Source organism: Conger conger, chromosome 3, assembly GCF_963514075.1.
Source record: "Conger conger chromosome 3, fConCon1.1, whole genome shotgun sequence".
NCBI classification, from domain to species: domain Eukaryota; kingdom Metazoa; phylum Chordata; class Actinopteri; order Anguilliformes; family Congridae; genus Conger; species Conger conger.
The window spans coordinates 54374800-54394628 of record NC_083762.1 but is presented as its reverse complement, the minus strand read 5'-3'; the positions used below and the strand labels follow the sequence as shown (position 1 = coordinate 54394628).

The following is a 19829-nucleotide window of genomic DNA, read 5'->3' as shown; positions in this document are numbered from 1 at the left end:
AGAACTTTACACAGACAAGCTCTATCTGTATGCTAACAATGACGATATGTTCATATGATGGTCAGAAGAATATGATGACATAAACCACAAGTTAAGACTCCACAATGAAGTTCTTCCACTTTTCAGTCTCCTTACGAACCAGAAGTGCACAGTGAGACAGACACAATGGGCCTCATTTATGAAATATGCGCATTATCAAATTTGATTGTTAATGCCCATTCACCCACAAACTAAACCACTTCCTTCCTGGGTAGTGCCAAGGCAGGGAGGTAATACCAGGGCGGAAGCGTTTCAGCAATTCGAACACATCACATCCTACGCCTTTAACTTACTTGTGCTGGCTATTTCTTGTGAAGTCATGAGGTGAAGACACGAGACTGCACAAGAATTCATGGTGAATTTATTTTTACTGCGTATCATTCCACACCATTTAATATGAAGCCATGTCAATCATGAATTCTCAACACAGCACATTCTCATTGGTAAATGATTCCAGGACCTACCATCAAAACTTATAGTTGCAACTTTGGTATATTTCTTTCCTCCAGCTTTTAGCATGACGGACTTATTCGAGTGTACCATGACCGCTTCATTTGATGGTGTCGGCCGGACACTCTGAAAAACAAAACTCCAGTTACCTCACTTACTACAGAAAATAACTAAATAAAAAATATATTACTTGAAAGTGCTTACTGTTATTTGTACATCTTTTGTTCCTGAATTTAGGAGGTGTAAATTCAGCTGTTTTGGTCGATCTGTAAAAGAAAACATTCTAAATACGTGTTTCATAAACCTAAAAAGTTTTAAAAGATAAAAACAGCAGCAGCAACAACCCCATCATCTACATAAACCATAACATAATAATTATGAAATCCATGTACACAGTATATTTTTTCAAATATCTTAAAAAAACTAAAAGTTTACCTTGTGATCTTAGTGTACCAAAGTCTAGCATCTCTATGGAAGAATATATTCCAGGTGCTAGGATGCGAGAAAAAATAAAACAAACATCAGTTCAAAGTCACGGCAGTTACAGAAGTAGCAGATGCATGGCAGATAGGTTGATCAATTATTTGTCACGCTTTCTGAAAAAAAAAAACTTAAGCAAAGGATGCACTCATGTTTCCTTGCTCAAGGGCAAGATTGGGAGTTCCTTCTACTTCTAGCTCCTAGAAGGAACATTTAACTGGTTGGAATGTCCTTAGATGGCAGACTAGGGATCAAATGATAGTCGAAACCATCGTGAATCAACGATTGATTACATATATCGTCGAACCATATCTAGATTGAAAAACAGCACTGTGAATTTTAAGTGAATTCAATACATGATTAGTATTGGTCTTCTACATTGCAACACACTATAACCATTCAAGTTGTTTTTCAAGACCACACATCTTTGGAATACAGCGCAATGGCACAGCTGTTCAGATTCGAACAACGCTAACATTCTGAAAACTACTGTTTAAAAAAATAAAATTAAAATAAAACTACCGTTACTGCACCAGACAGACAGTAGCCTCCTGTGGCCATGAGCAATTATAATAAGCTTTGGTTTATTAGACGACGACGACGACGACGACGACGACGACGACGACGACGACAACAACAACAACAACAACAACAACAACAACAACAACAACAACACATTTTAGCCTATTTGCAAAGCACTCTTCATTGTAGAACAATATGGAAAGTGATACAATTAGGCTAAGTTCTTTATCAGTTTGTTCATGACAATGCCCCTGACAAAGGCTGTAATATTTTGAACTGAGCCTGAAATAAATTTTAGGATACACCTGACATTTTCCACTCCATGTAAGTTCATTCTTTCCACTGATATTTACAGTTCTTGTACAGGAACAAAGACCTCGGTTTAGCACAAACTGCAGAAGCCTATAGCATTCTTTTTCATTTTCAGTTGTAATGATACGATCATGATTACATTACATAATTTACCAGTAATTTAAATTATGGTATCCATAATTTACCATACTTCAGTTTTGAACTATGACGTTTTGCTGAAATGGATTATTACCATTATGTGCTCATGTCATTTTACTTACTGTCAGTTGTTGACAAATATTTGGTTCTGTTTTGCCTGGCTATTTGATTGAACGTGACTGAGATGTGCCTGGCGGTGCATTTAGGTGAGAGTAACAGGTAGCTCAGTAAAGTGGAAGGGACAACTGTTTTTAACAGTGTACTCCGCATTGTGTACGGTGTAAAGTGTACAGACAGCGTGCAAGGAACATGTCCAACGCGGGATTCCGTTGTGCTTCGATTACTACCGATTTAGTATGACTTTGTTTCTGTTATGATGGTAAATAAACGCATGTAAACAGTGAACACGCATCAGCTGAACTGCTTTCAGATGTGGCATTGGAAAGCTAATTGGCAATGTAGGTGTGTAAAGAATGGATTTTTTTTGCCCTCAGCCGAATCGACCATCGGCAGTCACTAAGGGAAATCTTGGATGATCGAGATTTGGGGACGATTTAACAACTCTATGGCAGATGACATACCTGGTGTGACCTCCACCTCCACAGGCAGGATGATGTATTCCTCCTCGTTGGAGCCGTTGGTTTTGATCCTGATGAAGGCCGTGTGGTTGTCCGGGTCCCGCGAGGAGAAGCTGGCCCTCACCACCCCTTTGGTCTCAAACGGGGGAATTTCCTGGATTCAGGGTGTGGGAACAGGGGGCAGAAATCAAACCAAACAAAAGGAATACAACATTCCAGGACACGCAAACCACAAACCTACCCAACCACCAAACCTACCACCCCTAAGGTCATACCCTATTGGGGATGGAATATTCCACAATGGTTTCTATATGTGGTTTGTGTACCAATATAATGGTATATTGTCATTATTGCAGGTAAGCCATTATGGCAAAATATTAATTGACAATGGCTTGTGGCCTCATGAAAACTTGCGATGGCCATAAACACATTTACAGTGAATTGTGTACTGTTTGGCCATTGTATCAGTTTAATTGCACTTGTACTCATCCCTGACCTGGCAGCTGCCAACTCATGCCCTCACACTTAATTGAGTTAACATTAATGCTTTATCTATCCACACAAACACTGACCCCACTGAGACAGAAATCACCAGCCAACCCGCAAGGGGTGCGTATGGATGGCAGACCTGAGGTTGGGCTAGGGCCAGAGAAACGTTGGCTCACCCACCCATAACTGTTTAGTGCCTTCCTGCTGCCCTGTGGGCAGGTCTAAGTGCAGGTCCCCTCCACTGGCATACATCTCCACAACCTGGTGAAGGAAAAACATTTCCCATCAGCCCACTTTACACTGCCCGAATATCAACTCAGCAGGGAAATAAAAGCCATTATACATAAAAGCCCTTTCTTTTCAGAACATTCTCACAAAGATGGCTAGTCTATGAATGATTCATACTTCCCTTTATACACCAACATACAAATCTTCTCACAATCACCAAACAGATAGACAAAAATAAACCAAACCATGAAGAGGGGTTACGATACGAAAGAATAAGTATGCCAAAGGAAGAAAACTGCCAGTTTGTCTTTTTTTTCAGGGTGCTTGCTTCAAAGTAACAGACTGCAGGCAGCCTTCTACGAGGCCATCTTTCTAGGTCCTTCCCACACTGGCAACTGAATGTATCGGTATTAACTCATCACCTTACCTTCAATAACCTCAAAGATGCATACGGTCACATAATGACTGGGCAACACAAAGAAGATTACAGTAGCTCAGATGGTGACAGAAGGAGTCGCCTCTCTCGGAAAAGAAGGTCTGGTTACCTGCAGAGGTTCGCTGTGGGGGTTGTGGATGTTTATGAGAGGTGAAAAGCTGCTGTTCACAGGAACTCGGGCCCCGATGAACGGCCGCAATCTATAGGGGTTGGGGATTCCCACACCAAACACCTTAAAGAATAAAAGAAGAAGAACCAGGAAGCCGCATCAGATATGTGAATGTCCCATGTTCCCTCCTCCCACATCTCCCACACACATTCAGCGTGCGATACTAATAATACTAGTTCCTTTTTTTGTACGTACCTGGTACGTAAATACTCCATGGTGCGACGTGTTAATAAATAATGTGTTTTCCACGTTCCCCACTAATCGCGCCAGAAAGACGACGTCGAATGACGTGTTTCCCCCTGGAGGAATTATCTGAGGAAGGAGGAAGAGAGAGAAAATAAAGAACAAAGATATGATTTCACCCAATATAATAGAAACCTTAGCTTGTTTAAAAGGCATGCTTCATCAAGCTTATTTATTAGCTAAATAGGCTACAGGACCTTCTGTCGTTTTGCATACGATATACAATATGGGAAACTGCAGCATGGAAACACACTGGATCGTCCCCACTGTAGCTTTATTATGGTTTCACAGGTTTGTTCTGATTGGCCAAAATCAATTGAATCAATCGGAGAAAGACAGTAAATGAACTATCAAGGGATGAACACATGCAGAACACTATACAAAAGAAGACCAAGAGCTCAGATTTGTGTCAGAAGGGCATAGATGGATCAAAATAATTAATGAATAAAAACAAGTTTAATTTCAGTTGCCGTGACAGAAACTGACATAGATAATCTCGACACCTAACCTAACGGTGATTTAGGGGGTGTCAAGGACAGGTGCGATACGTTCTAACTCTAATTTATAATTTCACTCACAAGAGTGAATATCCACCGCACACAAAAGAGCAAAGCCTTTACCCGAAAGCGGTGTCACAAACACGATATATTGATCATCTTATTATTAAATCACAATATCTCTATATACCAATACAACTCACGCAACCTTTGATATTTCCCTCAGAATGACATTAGCGTGACCAAATCTAATCCTGAAACTACTGACACTTACTTAGCTATACGCTTGTCATGATGAGTTGCCCCAGACACAGCAAATCAAACAGTCAAGAAAAGACAAACAAAGAACCATTCAGAGAGACAAACTCAAGTGGAGGCTGACGCATTCTATTTAAAACCTGCAACAGGAAGTCAGCCACTTGTCTGTCTCACAGTTAGTCTAACTTTCAAAAATACAGTTCTGTGTCCTTACACTGTGTGTATGACTCAGGTTTGCAAAGTATTCGGAGTGGTGGGAAAGAGGGAGAATACTTACCCTATTCTCAAAAAAAGATGCATGAAAATGTGCTGTTGCAGCTGATATTGATATTAAAATGATTGTTTCTTCTGAGCTTGGATTGTGCAAGTAAACTTTCTCCAATTTTGGCATCCCAACAGGCCTGCAAAGAATAAGAAAATTTCTCAAAGCATGTGATGTTAAGGATGATCAGTATTCGGTTAACAGGTAACGGATGCCTAATTGGCAAAGTTCAATGGTTTAATCAAGAATGTACATAGATCAAAACAAACAGAATAGGCTTTATACTGGTTCTAAAAGTAGCTCAGGTTAAACATTTTCTTTTAGCACATCGACAACTAGAGCTAAATAACCACCAGGTGGTTATATGCCTCCACCAACCAGTCAAGTTGCAGTTTACATCCCTATCTGTCCAGAAACAACCATTTTTAAAATTATTTTTATACATTTCATTAAATAATTCATGCACCGTTTCTTTGTCATTGGTGTTACCTATAATGTAAACAACATTAAATGTTGAATAAACATTTTTTTTCAATACAATCTGAATATTTAGCTAAAGGCAGAGTAGTGGAATTATAAGACCAAGAAAATAATTATTTTATTGTCTTTTTTTTATAAAATTGCACATGTTTAAGCTACAACTGTAAGCAAAACATTATGTCACAGCAAAGTTTACCTTTGACCTTTTGGATATAAAATGTCATCACTTTATAATTTTATCCTATTAGACATGAAATTGTGACTTTGACTCACAGTGACTTTGACCACCAAATTCTAATCAGTTCATCCTTGAATCCAAGTGGACATTTGTGCCAAATTTCAAGAAATTTCTCATGTTCCTGAGATATTCTTCACAAGAATGGGATGGACGGACGACGGACAACCCAAAAACATTATGCTTCTGGCCACGGCTGTTGCCGGCACAGAGGCATAAAAAAGCTTAAGCATCAAAACAGTGGGTATCTGCTGCTGATAAGGTAGGAGAGGCCGAACTGGGCAAAATATTGCAGCTACGAATTAGGAGGTAAAATCCAAACGGCCTGAAAAGGAACTCACACTTACCTAGTAGTAAGTTACATTAAAAATATCATTACTTAACTTAATTTACCTATCCAGAGTGACTTAAATTGCACATGGTACTTGCATTGCAAGACACTCTGAAAAGGGCTGTCTGTTTAATGTATTTGCCAGATTAATCCTAGAAAAACAGTCCCAGACCGACGTGTAGAGTCATCACTGGTGCTTTTGTCATTTTTTAGCAAAGCGTTAGAAATCCACTGCCACATTAGCAAAATTAGCTGGTTTGCCTACTTTACTCTCTCTTTATGAAGACATTTCTAACCTGCTGATTACGATTATGCTGGTTTGCTTTTTGCCAGAAACACATCAAAAATAAAGAATGCTCACATTGTGAAAATTAAATGTTTCATTGTCTTGCCTGTACCCTAACCAAGTTAAAACTGCATTTAACTTGCAAGCTAGCTAGGGAGCCACTAACTAACTTCCAGGATAGGTTCATTTATAATGGGTTCAATCTGACAGCGCACAGTAGCCCGTATCTTGCTTCTATAAAACAGTGAGTTTATGATATAACTACGTTAGTAGCTATCGAATGAATGCAAGAAGCAAGATTGTTATTTCATGAAGGCAGGATACTGTACAAACAGTTGCGATGAAGCCAAGCACTGCAAGCAGAACAACGTAGCTTTGGTCTCTTCTGAACTAGTGCATGGCAGCCCAGCCATTTAATGTATGCTAAATAAAATAAGCAAAATAAATAATAAAAGAAATGTGAAAATGAAGTAAATGACTCACAGTGAACATTTCATTTTGGTGGACATATGCTTGAACTTTACCCTAAAGCCCCATGTGCAACCCTTTTCCTTTTTTTACATAAAACAAGTTCTGCCCTGAAATAGAAAAAATATAACTTATGCTTGGCAGTTCATTAACCAAGCACACGCCTGACTGGTTATAAAGTATACTCCTCATTCCTTATGCAGCGATATAATCTCCAATGGTAATATTTGAAATAGCTTACACTACAAACCAGCGGCAGATGGGTTTCCCTTACTGAGCCAGGTTCTGCCCAAGGTTTCTTCCTGTTAGCCAGGGAGTTTTTCCTTGCCACTGTTGCCCTTGGCATACTCTTGAGGAGCGGTTTCTCTGTAAAGCTGCTTTATGACAAAAGCCCTTTGCTAAAAGCACTAGACAAATAAAAATGGACTGAATGATTGATTGATTTATACTAAATAAGCATCAAATAAAATATAATTATTGAAAAAAGTAAGATTTTTCTTTTATCTTATTCCAGATCTATGCTTCATGACTTCACTTACAGGAAGTTAACTGCAGGAAACCAAACTGCCTGGAGTTCCTCATAATGAGCACACAAATAGCAGAACCTCTGGGGCTCTTGCAATCCACCCCATTGAGAGGGTCTATGGTTTGAAACCACTGCAATGTGAGGAGAAAAGCCACCTGCCGTTTGTCACAGGGAAACCGTGGCCCCTGTGAAGCTTTGAATGTATTAATTGGCTGTGGTGTTGATTAAGTAACTAATGTATGCTGCTAAAGCAGGGTTGACTTTGCTAACTCTATTATAGGGGCATGTAGAAGTGTTGAAGTCCGTATGTATTTGGACAGCTGGAACAATTTCTGTTCCAAACACTTTCTTTTGGATAGCCTATTGTTTAGCCTATGTATGCAATGGTTTTTTATAATGGCTTCCTTGACTGTCATTGGCACAACTCTGGCCAACATAATATTGACAAACGGCAATAGCAGAAAACATTTTCAGCAAGGCAGCAACCAAAGTGTTCACTAACTCTAGTGTAGGGAGCAGGAGCAGTGTTCCCAGCAGCCATACCATCATGCACCCTGCTCCTGACACATGGCTGAAGCTAAGCGGGTGTGGGCTTGGTTCGTACTTCGATGAAAAACTAAGTTGCTGCTGGAAGTGGTGTAAGTGGGCCAGTTGGGGGGCGATCTTCCCATGCAATACCAGCGCAGGGATGGGGACACTGTGCTGTATTTTATCTTGGCAGGGAGATGCGTTAGCCTGATAACAGGCAAATGAGGTGGAGATGGCAGCAGGATGGAAAAACACACCCTCCTCCGCTCGTCCGATGATCACCTGATCTCAGAGCCTTGGGCGAGGAGATGACACTCAACACCACACAGCATATCAGTACCAGATTACCTGGAGAGATTTATGGACTTCGTCTTTATCACGTTTCAAAAAACCAAGAGCATGTCACTCACGTTTGCGGGGATATTTCTTGGACTGAGGTGGGAATACAATCGTCAGTTTTGAGGGTTGGTAGGAGGGGGGGGGGGTAGGTGAGAGGATCTTAGATTAGATTACATTTTTTTTAAATGATCTCATAAAACCACTATAATGGAGGGCAGGCATACATTTGAAACCATCATGGATAAAAATTGCCATTTCCATTGTTGCTTTCGAGGTGCCTAAAGGTATAAAATAGCACTTTCCAAGACTGATCACTGGGCACTCCAGGAGATGAAGACAGCACATTCACAGCCTCATTAAACAGCAAAGAGGTAAAGATGTAAATGAAAACACAAACTAATCCATAATATTGCTGCATTTTAGCAGCAGGGTTTGTAATTCGCAGCGATGTGGCTGATGCGGGATAGAATGAACTGCCAGTGACAGAGGGGATATTTAATGTCTTCTCCTAACTTTGAGTCATGCTGAGGAGGAAGTTAGCATCTGCAATAACCACTCGGGCTGCACGCACGGCTCTCTAGACACCGTGTACAACGTGACTCTGACACTGTCGGTTTGGCCTCATTGCAGCCCACTTTTGCTGAAACGCTTCTTTCTTTCTATATTTATGGAATGTCGACGGGACAACTCCAGAAACCAGATCCTAGTATGCGGTTATGTGCCAGAGAGGAAAAAGAAATGGACTGAGATAAGATGAGGCAATTTCCCCAATGCGCATCCAAGCATTTGTGAAGTAGCCTAGGTCTATTAGGTATTATTTGTATAAAAGACATTACTGAGCCAACTGGGACTGGGACTATTTCCTGGTAAAATAAAAGGTTAAATAAAAATTAAAAGGCCCAGTGAAATTGTATTCTCACATTTTATGTGATTTTCTATGATTGAATTTGAAGATGAAGAATGCATAGTGGCACAAAATGTGATGTTTAGAGGTCCATAACCCCAAATCCCTAAACCGCTGAAAACATACATCTACTTTGGCTTTGGCTTTTTGAATCTTTCTTTTTCCACCAGTGACCACCAGGTCATGTCTCCATAAGTAAACATACGTTTAGTATAATTTTATTTGTAAAAGAGAGTCATCTGAAGGCACTCATTATGTAAAGATAAACTTGATACTAATAACATTAGTTGAGGGATGACCCATGGAATATTACATTTGGCCATTTTTGGAACATTTAGACATGCCTGGAAACCAGTGTGAGAAATGTCACCCAATACCCTACTTAGGATATGCTGAAGTTACATCCTTAATCAAGCTTTGGTACTCAGTGGGTTTTGTTTATACAATACTTCCAACTCACTGAAAACTTCATACATCTTTGCAAGCCTGTAAGACCCCTATAAAAATGAGTCTGATTGCCATAACCAGCTTAGCCACTGTTACTATTCCACTTTTTAAATATATTACTGCATATAGTTTATTATATGTAATCTATTACTGTATACATCCTTGATCAACTTAAAAAATAATCTGTTACAAGGGTTTATTGTTCTGGTATTGTTCCAAAGACTATTACTACTATTTCCAGGGGATTTATTGAAAAGGCGGCCTAAATTCAAATCACAGCATCAACAAATGACTTACATCATGAAACATTCATATGTTACAAGTTTAAGCATATCAATCAATTAATCAATCATACTTTCATACACCTTAGTGCAACACAAATGCTTCACAATAAATTAAAATAAGAGAAATGGGTCCAGAAGCATTTTAAATTATCAAAGAAATACAACAACGTGCAAGAGGGCAATAGAATTAAGAAGAATAAAATAAAAAAGAAATAACTTATTTTATTCATTCCTAATATATTTCTAATATCTACAATATCTAATATCTATATACTCACCGAGCACTTTATTAGGAACAATTTTACTTTATTACATCTACATATTCATGTGATTATCTAATCAGCCAATTGTGTGGCAGCAGTGCAATGCATACAATCATGTAGATACAGGTGAGGAGCTTCAGGTAATGTTCACATCAACCATCAGAATTGGGAAAAAATGTGATCTAAGTGACATTGACCATGGAATGATTGTTGGTGGCAGTGTGGTTTGAGTATCTTAGAAACTGCTGATCTCCTGGGATTTTCATGCACACTAGTCTCTAGAATTTGCAAAGAATGGTGCAAAAAACAAAAAACAAAAAATCCAGTGAGCAGCAGTTCTGCAGACAGAAACATCTTGTTAATGACAGACGTCAGAGGAGAATGGCCAGACTGGTCAAAGCTGACAGGAAGGTGACAGTCACGCAAATAACCACACAATACAACAGTGATATGCAGAGCAGCATCTCAGAACACACAACGCAACATAACTCTAAGTGGATAGGCTACAGCAGATAAGTGTAATAAATACCTAATAAAGTGCCGACTGAGTGTATATTGCAGTATGGAATATATACTAGGGATGTGACAAATTATCAGTTTTTGTAAACTGTTACCATCCCATTCTGAAAATGGTTAACCGTGTAACCGATACTGCTTATGACCGCTGGTATCTTATTTATGGGAGGGAAAATAAAATATATATATGGAGTAGCCTACTGACAAAAATGTAATAGCATTTTCAAACTATATTTTGGGCCTTCTTAAAATAGTTTCATTTAAATGTTGCTGTCTTTTCGTAGTGTTCTAGTAAGAAACAGATGACTCTGAGATCTTGACTTTGGTCTGCTACACAACACTATTTATAGTTTTCACTTTAGCTAACCAACTATATTGTGAGCAAGCAAGTTAATTGGCTGCATAAAAACCTTTAAACTGAGCTTACCACTGCCGCTTCAGAAAAAAAGAATCAATTATCGGTTAGAAATTCAACTCCGTTCGGTTAGCATTTAACCATTCACACCCCTAATATACACAAATATCTAATGTATACAAAGATGGTGTATTTTATTTACTTGATTGGATTGATGGGTGTACAAATGTGATTTCAAACCATACATTTAAAAAATGTTAATTGACAAAGTCAATTAGATAGATGGATACTTTATTCATCCCGAGGGAAATTTTAGATTTCGACACCTAAATTGACACCTAATATGTGTTAAGCAGCATTTGGAGTGATACCAAAATCAATAAAACCCAATTATGAGATTAAGTTGATCAAGGATTTATTCAGTAATACGTTACACCCCCTGTTTAAAAGGTGGAATAGTCCACAGTGGCTATACTCGCTAACTGCAAGTATATAAATATTTGAGTTTGGATAGTTGGAAGTTTTGGAAAAACAAAACTGGCCGAGTACCAAAGCGAATTCTTTTTAGAAATGTTGATTAAAAACGTAACTTCAAAATATCCAAAGTAGAGGGTCAGGTGAAATTTCTGACACCTGGTTTCCAAGTGGGTCTAAATGTGCCAAAAATGACCAAACTGAATATTCCACTAATGTTATTAGTAACATGTTTATCTTTGCAAAATGAGAAAGTGCTCTCAGGTGACTAATAAAAAAATATACAAACTAAAAGTATGTTTACTATATGTTTGATATGATCCCCAAAGATTGGCCCCTGGTGAAAAAAACTTTGTAGAGCCACATAAAAAAAATGAAAGTAGAAGCATGTTTTCTGAGATATGCATTCTACATACATAATTATCTTCGCATATTCATAATTTTGGTGAAGTTTCTGTTCATTTTTTAATTTAACAACGCAAAGCTGTTCCCCCAAAGTAATGCAACACTTAAATCAGAAAGGCCTTAGGCTTGTGTTGATAACAAGACAACACCCTGACTGTTCTGCTACCACAGAATTTCAGTTTTAATCAAGGTCACAGCTGATTTACACAATTGAACAGTTCATTTCAGTCTTAGTTCATATTTAAAAAATAGAATTGATGGTTCATTCCATTCCCATAAACACACAAACAACTGGTCCACCACAAAGAAACCCATAAAAAAATACTTTTGGAACTTTCTGGCAACCACAAGCACGCAAATGCACAGACTCCGCTTAGTAGCCAAGGCCTGTTCTCCTAGAACAGCGTTCTTCAACTTCTCCCCAGGGGCAGATTCTTTTCAAAAATAGTATGTGTGTCAATGCCAAACATTTCCAATGTGCTGACCATTTATAAACAATTAATGAATAAGACACTTGATATGCACAGCTATTACTCATTATTTTCTCAAGTATGCAGACAGTGCTTGGATTTTCTTTTGAAATTTCATCTGAAAATGTCTTCTCAAAAGCAAGTCTCAGCTTGCTTGGGCTAGATTTGGCTTCTGGGAACTGGATGAAGAGCCTTATCCTATAGCATATCAAACACAAGCCTCACACAGGACACAAAACACAGAGGGCTCATTCCAATCGTTTTTTTTTGTTTTTTTTTTTACTCCTAGCTCCACTCCTCGGGAGAGGCTAGGAAAACTGGCAAGAATAAGAACTGAAGATGGGGAAATAGAGAAAATGCAAATTAGGCTAATGGAATATCCTTGCTCCTTCAAACTAGACTGCCTTTGTGTCCAGGTTCTGACATCATGGTGACAAATAGAATTATTCATTGTAACTAGAAACAGTAATAACCCCATTAATTCACCAGTGCAGCTGCTGTTACTTCAGTCTTCAGCAAAGAGCTAATTAACGGTGCTCAAAACTCTAGCACAGTAACTTTACTTCTGTAATGTCAGCGGTACTCGCACTGTTATTGGCAGACACAATGAATGGCTGTGAAAAGGATTTCCCCTGAACTCTGCCCAATCACTACACGGTATCGAGAGGACAATTTAAAACAGTGACCAACAATTGTAAAAGTAAAGTCAGGGGACCACTTCTTGGGTGGCCAAACACTGCATAACAGGGAGAGATGACCATGTAAATCAGTAACCAGGGTGGAAGGACGGACAGGGCGGAAGAACCCTATTTAATGGTGACCAATCACAGCACGGCAGTATGAAAGCACGTGAAAAGGAACTCACTGCTCATGGAAGTCCAACATGGGCGGCTCGAAGCTCATGGGCCTGAAGTTCCCCCGGTGGAGGGATGAGCTGTGAAAGAGAGAAGAGACTCTTCAGATGCAAAGTGCCACAGTCACAACATAGGCATGTGTGTGCACGTGTGGTTTGTGTGATATACATGGAGAAAGAAGTGTGTGCGTCCATCTATATGTGGGTGTGGTGCGACTGCACGTGTGTGCACGCGCGAGCATGGACATATACATGTGCGTACCTGTATGAAGGTGTGGCGTGATTGTGTGTGCACTGCATGCATGCTTTTGTGTGTGTGTGTGTGCACATATGGGGAGCTCAAAGGGAACTCCCCATATAGTAGGAACTCGCTAGACCTGTCTGACGACAGTCTCATGTTTTTTTTGTCTTTTTTTATTATATATATATATATATATATATATATATATATATATACATAAATTGAGAGATTAATTTATCATTCTGCCAATGGCATGAGACTTCAATGGTGAACATTTAGCAACAACTCAATCAAATGGAACACAAAAAAGGTGTGTCAGGCAGGTGTCAGAGATCCACAGCAGAAAAGCTACTCAGAACAAGTGCTGGATATGAGCCAAGATTCCCTGGGGACAACAAAAGAGCAGCTGGATTCACCAAATAAGGGAAGAGAGAGGCTCCCCTCCGGACTGCCACTAACACACCTGTTCTAGTCCATGGAACAGAACAGAGTCCACTGAGACACCTTGTACAGGTCCCTTCCCCTAATAAAGATGACACTGACCCCATATCACCCCTTTTCTTGACACAAGCTTGAAAATAACATACGTAAAATAAAACGGTTAATATGCTTGAAAGCTTTTGACTACAGGCATAATCTTCTGTAAGGAAACCCTGTGGGGTTCGTTTCGCAAGAGTCGGAATTACTCTACATATTGCTAAAGCAAAGTTACAGAAGCCCAAAAACAGTGAAAGAGGAAGCGTTTATTCTCACAGAAAATATTTTGAGTTTTGGAGTGGCAGCAGATTGTGGCTGTACCTGGCACACTAAGAAATATAAATGAGCCACAGCTAAAATACTGGACAAATCCCCTTTAAAATTTGATGACAATATCTAAAAAAATTAGCATTCCGCATTGTTTTTTTCCAAGCTATGTCTATGTCAGGTTTCCAAAAAGGACATTTGGAGACTCCAAAAGGACACAAGGAAGCTAAATGATACTATGGGTCTTATAATGTGTAAAATACTGTATTTTGCTTACTAAAGTATCCAACACTTTTCATCCTGAAAAACAAGTTTGCACTTCGCCGCACCAGTCATCCTCCCCCCTACCTCTCCCTCTCCTTATGCTTTCCTCAGACAGCAACAGGTGAAGAAGAGGGTTATATAAAAAAAATTTTAAAAAATGATTATAAATTTAAAAAAAAATACAATATTCACAATAAGAACATATTGTATACTAATATATTGATTGAGGTCCATTGATCTAAGTTCCATCAACAAGCCGAACACATTGTACTAAAATATTTTTAGAATATATTTAGATGCTCACTGATATAAAATGGGGTCACGTCAATGAAAACACCCTCTATACAGGTGCCAAAGGTGTTTTCACAGTCTTCCTCAGAAATATTCACTTGAGAATTCTCGAGAGGCTAGAGTGATGAGAGATTCCTCTGAAGTCCTGTACTTTGACATAGGCAACGCAAAATATATATATATTTTGTAAAATGCCAACCTTTGGCCAGAAGATCTCAAGAACAGTTTTTGCCGAAGCACAACAGTCTCAGCGTGCATACTGAAAACGCTAGTTTCATTACGCAGGCAAAAAAAATGCTGTGTTGTTTCATGCATGCCTAACAAACTATACATTGTTGGAAATGTCATGTCATTAGTTAAAATGCTTCTCAGTCATTACTTTAATACCATAGCAAAAGCCGGTTGTGGGTGGAGCTGAAGTTATAATGTATTTTTTTCCCCCGGATGGGGATTACACCTTTACTGGGCCACTGGATTACAGATTCTCGTCCGATAAACTCATATGTTGGCCGTTCGAGAGAGCCTAAACAAAACGTAGATAATCGCATTCCTATGTACAAGTTATTTTGTAGAAGTATGCAACAGTGAAAAGGACAACAATGATAATTGCTCCAAATAAGTAAACAATTAACAATCCATCAGCATTTCTCCGAGACATTTCTAGAATTCGAAACTATTATGCATTTGGTGTGCTGGACCCTTGCCGTGAAAAGAATACTGACATTACCTGATTTTGTTTGAGGTCCCCCCTGTGCTTGTTCTACCACCCACATGTTGCAAAATAAGGAACTGTTGTCGCTAAAGCAATAGGCATAAAATAGGCAGATAGAACCATCAGTTTTAATGCTTTCAAATGGTATATCCTGTTACCATAGAGATTGAAAATTGCACCGTAAAATAGGAATTAATGTAAAAACAAAATTTAAAAAACCCACACCGGCCAAAAACACAGCAAGCACTTGCCCCCACAGCCCAATTCCCCCTCCCCTTCCTGTGGTAAGCTCTTTGTGCTAACATTTAGCAATGTCATCCGATAATTATACAAAAGCATACGTCATGTCACATGTGAAATACTTCAACACGCAGCTTGGAAAGACAGCAGTGAGACCCTAAAATAGGCAAACGTCCACCAAAATCGTTTTACTCGGTTAAGTATGGAAAACAAATCAAAATCTCCAAGATGATTAAAAAAACAAAAGCACCAAAAAGAATTAACCAAGGTTATACAGTAGGAATGAGTTAAACTGCATTTTGTGTTAAAAACAAATCCCCACCACAAAGAGATGACAGGGCTTTTGCTTCAGATTTACCACTGTTATCAGTGACCGCAGTACACCACTATAATCGGCATAATCATCCATCCCAAACAGGCAATAAAAATACTATCTGTTCTTACCTGCCATTCTAGCATAAAATATGTTCTCATGAATGTTTTTGAAAGTATTTTGGCTCAGTTACAGGCTTGTGTGCATAACCCAGTTCTTAATCTGTTAATCTGTACTCAAAGGTGCTGTGATTGGGTCAACAAACATCGGCACAAGGCATTTTTACTGTTCAGTTGATAAGGATGTTTGAACAACATGGCCAACTGTAGACAGATGCCAGGATCTGGCCCAGGGACCACCAGTGTACGGATTCAGGCACAGAGAAGGGAAGGCGGAAGGAGAGGGGAGTGGGTGTTCACCCTCATTCATCGTAGGAGATGCTAACTTTGTTCATAATCACTAACAATGAGGTCATCATGTTATTTATTTATCAATTTACTGACCTGTCCAGTAGTGTGTTTCAAATAGGAAAAAAGAGGAATGTGCTTCAGACAACACTGTTTCACGGACTTCAGCCACAAAATCGAGGTGTCCAAAAATAAATAAATAACAAAATAAATAATATACAGTACTGTGCAGAAGTCTATATATATATACACACATATATACAGTGGTGTGAAAAAGTGTTTGCCCCCTTCCTGATTTCTTATTTTTTTTGCATGTTTGTCACACTTAAATGTTTCAGATCATCAAACAAATTTAAATATTAGTCAAAGACAACACAAGTAAACACAAAATGCAGTTTTTAAATGAAGGTTTTTATTATTAAGGGAGAAAAAAAATCCAAACCTACATGGCCCTGTGTGAAAAAGTGATTGCCCCCTAAACCTAATAACTGGTTGGGCCACCCTTAGCAGCAACAACTGCAATCAAGCGTTTGTTGAGTTGTCTTACAGCGCTGTGGAGGAATTTTGGCCCACTCATCTTTGCAGAATTGTTGTAATTCAGCCACATTGGAGGGTTTTTGAGCATGAACCGCCTTTTTAAGGTCATGCCACAGCATCTCAATAGGATTCAGGTCAGGACTTTGACTAGGCCACTCCAAAGTCTTCATTTTGTTTTTCTTCAGCCATTCAGAGGTGGACTTGCTGGTGTGTTTTTGATCATTGTCCTGCTGCAGAACCCAAGTTTGCTTCAGCTTGAGGTCACGAACAGATGGCCGGACATTCTCCTTCAGGATTTTTTGGTAGAAAGCAGAATTCATGGCTCCATTTATCACAGCAAGTCTTCCAGGTCCTGAAGCAGCAAAACAGCCCCAGACCATCACACTACCACCACCATATTTTACTGTTGGTATGATGTTCTTTTTCTGAAATGCGGTGTTACTTTTACGCCAGATGTAATGGGACACCCACCTTCCAAAAAGTTCAACTTTTGTCTCGTCAGACCACAGAGTATTTTCCCAAAAGTCTTGGGGAACATCAAGATGTTTTCTGGCATACTTGAGACGAGCCTTAATGTTCTTTTTGCTCAGCAGTGGTTTCTGTCTTGGAACTCTGCCATGCAGGCCATTTTTGCCCAGTCTCTTTCTTATGGTGGAGTCATGAACACTGACCTTAACTGAGGCAAGTGAGGCCTGCAGTTCTTTGGATGTTGTTGTGGGGTCTTTTGTGACCTCTTGGATGAGTCGTCGCTGCGCTCTTGGGGTAATTTTGGTCGGCCGGCCACTCCTGGGAAGGTTCACCACTGTTCCATGTTTTCGCCATTTGTGGATAATGGCTCTCACTGTGGTTCGCTGGAGTCCCAAAGCTTTAGAAATGGCTTTATAACCTTTTTCAGACTGATAGATCTCAATTACTTTCTTTCTCATTTGTTCCTGAATTTCTTTAGATCTCGGCATGATGTCTAGCTTTTGAGGATCGTTTGGTCTACTTCACTTTGTCAGGCAGGTCCTATTTAAGTGATTTCTTGATTGAGAACAGGTGTGGCAGTAATCAGGCCTGGGTGTGGGAAAATTTATCTCAGGTTTGATAAACCACAGTTAAGTTATGTTTTAACAGGGGGGGGGCAATCACTTTTTCACAGAGGGCCATGTAGGTTTGGATTTTTTTTCTCCCATAATAATAAAAACCTTCATTTAAAAACTGCATTTTGTGTTTACTTGTGTTGTCTTTGACTAATATTTAAATTTGTTTGATGATCTGAAACATTTAAGTGACAAACATGCAAAAAAATAAGAAATCAGGACAACTTTCTCACATCACTATATATATATATATATATATATATATATATATATATATATATATATATATATATATATATATAATGTTGTTTTTTTTTGTGTGTGTTAGCATAAAAGAACACATTTCAGATTTCAAAATATTCATTTTCCAAAAGATTTACTTTTACAGAGACATTTGTGTATTTAATTTAAAAAAGTAACATATTACTGTAAGCAATTGACTACTTTTTGCATAAAAACTTGATCAAGGCTGTCTGAGATCGGAAGCAAGGAGCCAACCAAAGTCTGCAGAAGAACTGTGACAAACAGTCACAAAGTTCACAAACATGCTTGGAACATCCTCCCTGCTGATTGTCTTATAGAACTGCAGGACAGCGTTGGCTATCTCAGAGAAGTGATGCAGTTTTAATGCTCCCAAATACTTAGAGGTTTTATGTAGTTAAGGGTGCTTATCAAGAGGAAAAGAGTAGACAGATTTGTAACCTTTTAAAGAGATAAAAGACTGGGAAACAGCCTAAAAATGAAACAACAAAATATGCAAAGAATGACAAATCAACCATCAATCAAACCATCTTTATTTATTTATTTATTTATTTTACTTCAGACATGTACCACAAGATAAGATAGGCAAGTCCATTTGTCCCAAGTGTACTGTCTGTATATACAAGTGCTGTACATTTGTGAGTATGTGTGTGTGTGTCTATATGTATGAAATATGTACATGTGTGTAGTGTGTCCACGTGTGTATTTTAGCAAAGTGTGTGTGTGTTTTTTTATTCAACCCTCGACTGCAGGCATTAGAGACGGGTACTAGGTAATATGATCGCGGCTTATCGCGACGTATTCTCTGCGTAACCTGCTAGGCTGGCAGAAACAAGCACAGCAGCCCGGCAAGGTACAGGGCAGAGCAAGGCTCTCCACGTGTTGTGCTGACCTTTGGGTGAATAAATCACACAGGCTCCGGCTTGCCAGGCAGTGAAGCCCAGCCTTCACCGCCTCCCGGTTACAGAAAGACAAGAAGACATCTTTCCAAAAGAAAAAGTCATCCTGGACATTTATTCTGAGGGAATCCCAGAAGTATGACCAGAAATGTCGCAGGCAGCTGAAAGGAAACCATACAAGCCACTTGCCCTGGACCTCACTGACACTTGCATCACCTCGCTCTGTCCTCAGAAAACTAAAACGCTGCCGGCTTTCAGCCATGGTCGCTTTGCACTGTCAAACAGTCAGACATATGCGCCATTTTCTTTGAGAAATAAACTCAAAGAATAGGTAAGAATCAAGGAGAATAGACTTAACGACAGTATTAAGCTACCAATAAATGTCTGTGATTGTTTTCAGAGTAATAACAGTGACCCCCTGCTGTGCACTGTCAAGATGGAAGCCATTACTATGTGGCTACACACTGAACATGGCTGCAACCAGCCTCATGAGTGCTAATATTAAATCAAATTTTATTTGGATAGCACTTTTGAAAGAAGTCACAAAGACACTTTACAGAGTATCAGAAGGGC

The 19829-nt window shown here is 39.1% G+C and overlaps 1 protein-coding gene across 1 annotated transcript in view; it reads right to left on the bottom strand.

Annotated features, from left to right (window-relative positions):
* LOC133125034 (transmembrane protein 131-like) overlaps positions 1-19829 on the bottom strand; it is a 61488-nt gene that overhangs the window by 25234 nt on the left and 16425 nt on the right. The window contains exons 4-12 of the mRNA XM_061236725.1: positions 13278-13346; positions 5117-5240; positions 4037-4153; positions 3782-3904; positions 3189-3269; positions 2523-2673; positions 925-981; positions 694-755; positions 504-615 (exon numbers count right to left, since the gene is read on the bottom strand). Coding sequence (XP_061092709.1) covers positions 504-615; positions 694-755; positions 925-981; positions 2523-2673; positions 3189-3269; positions 3782-3904; positions 4037-4153; positions 5117-5240; positions 13278-13346 — 896 coding nt within the window. The remainder of the gene's footprint in view (positions 1-503; positions 616-693; positions 756-924; positions 982-2522; positions 2674-3188; positions 3270-3781; positions 3905-4036; positions 4154-5116; positions 5241-13277; positions 13347-19829) is intronic.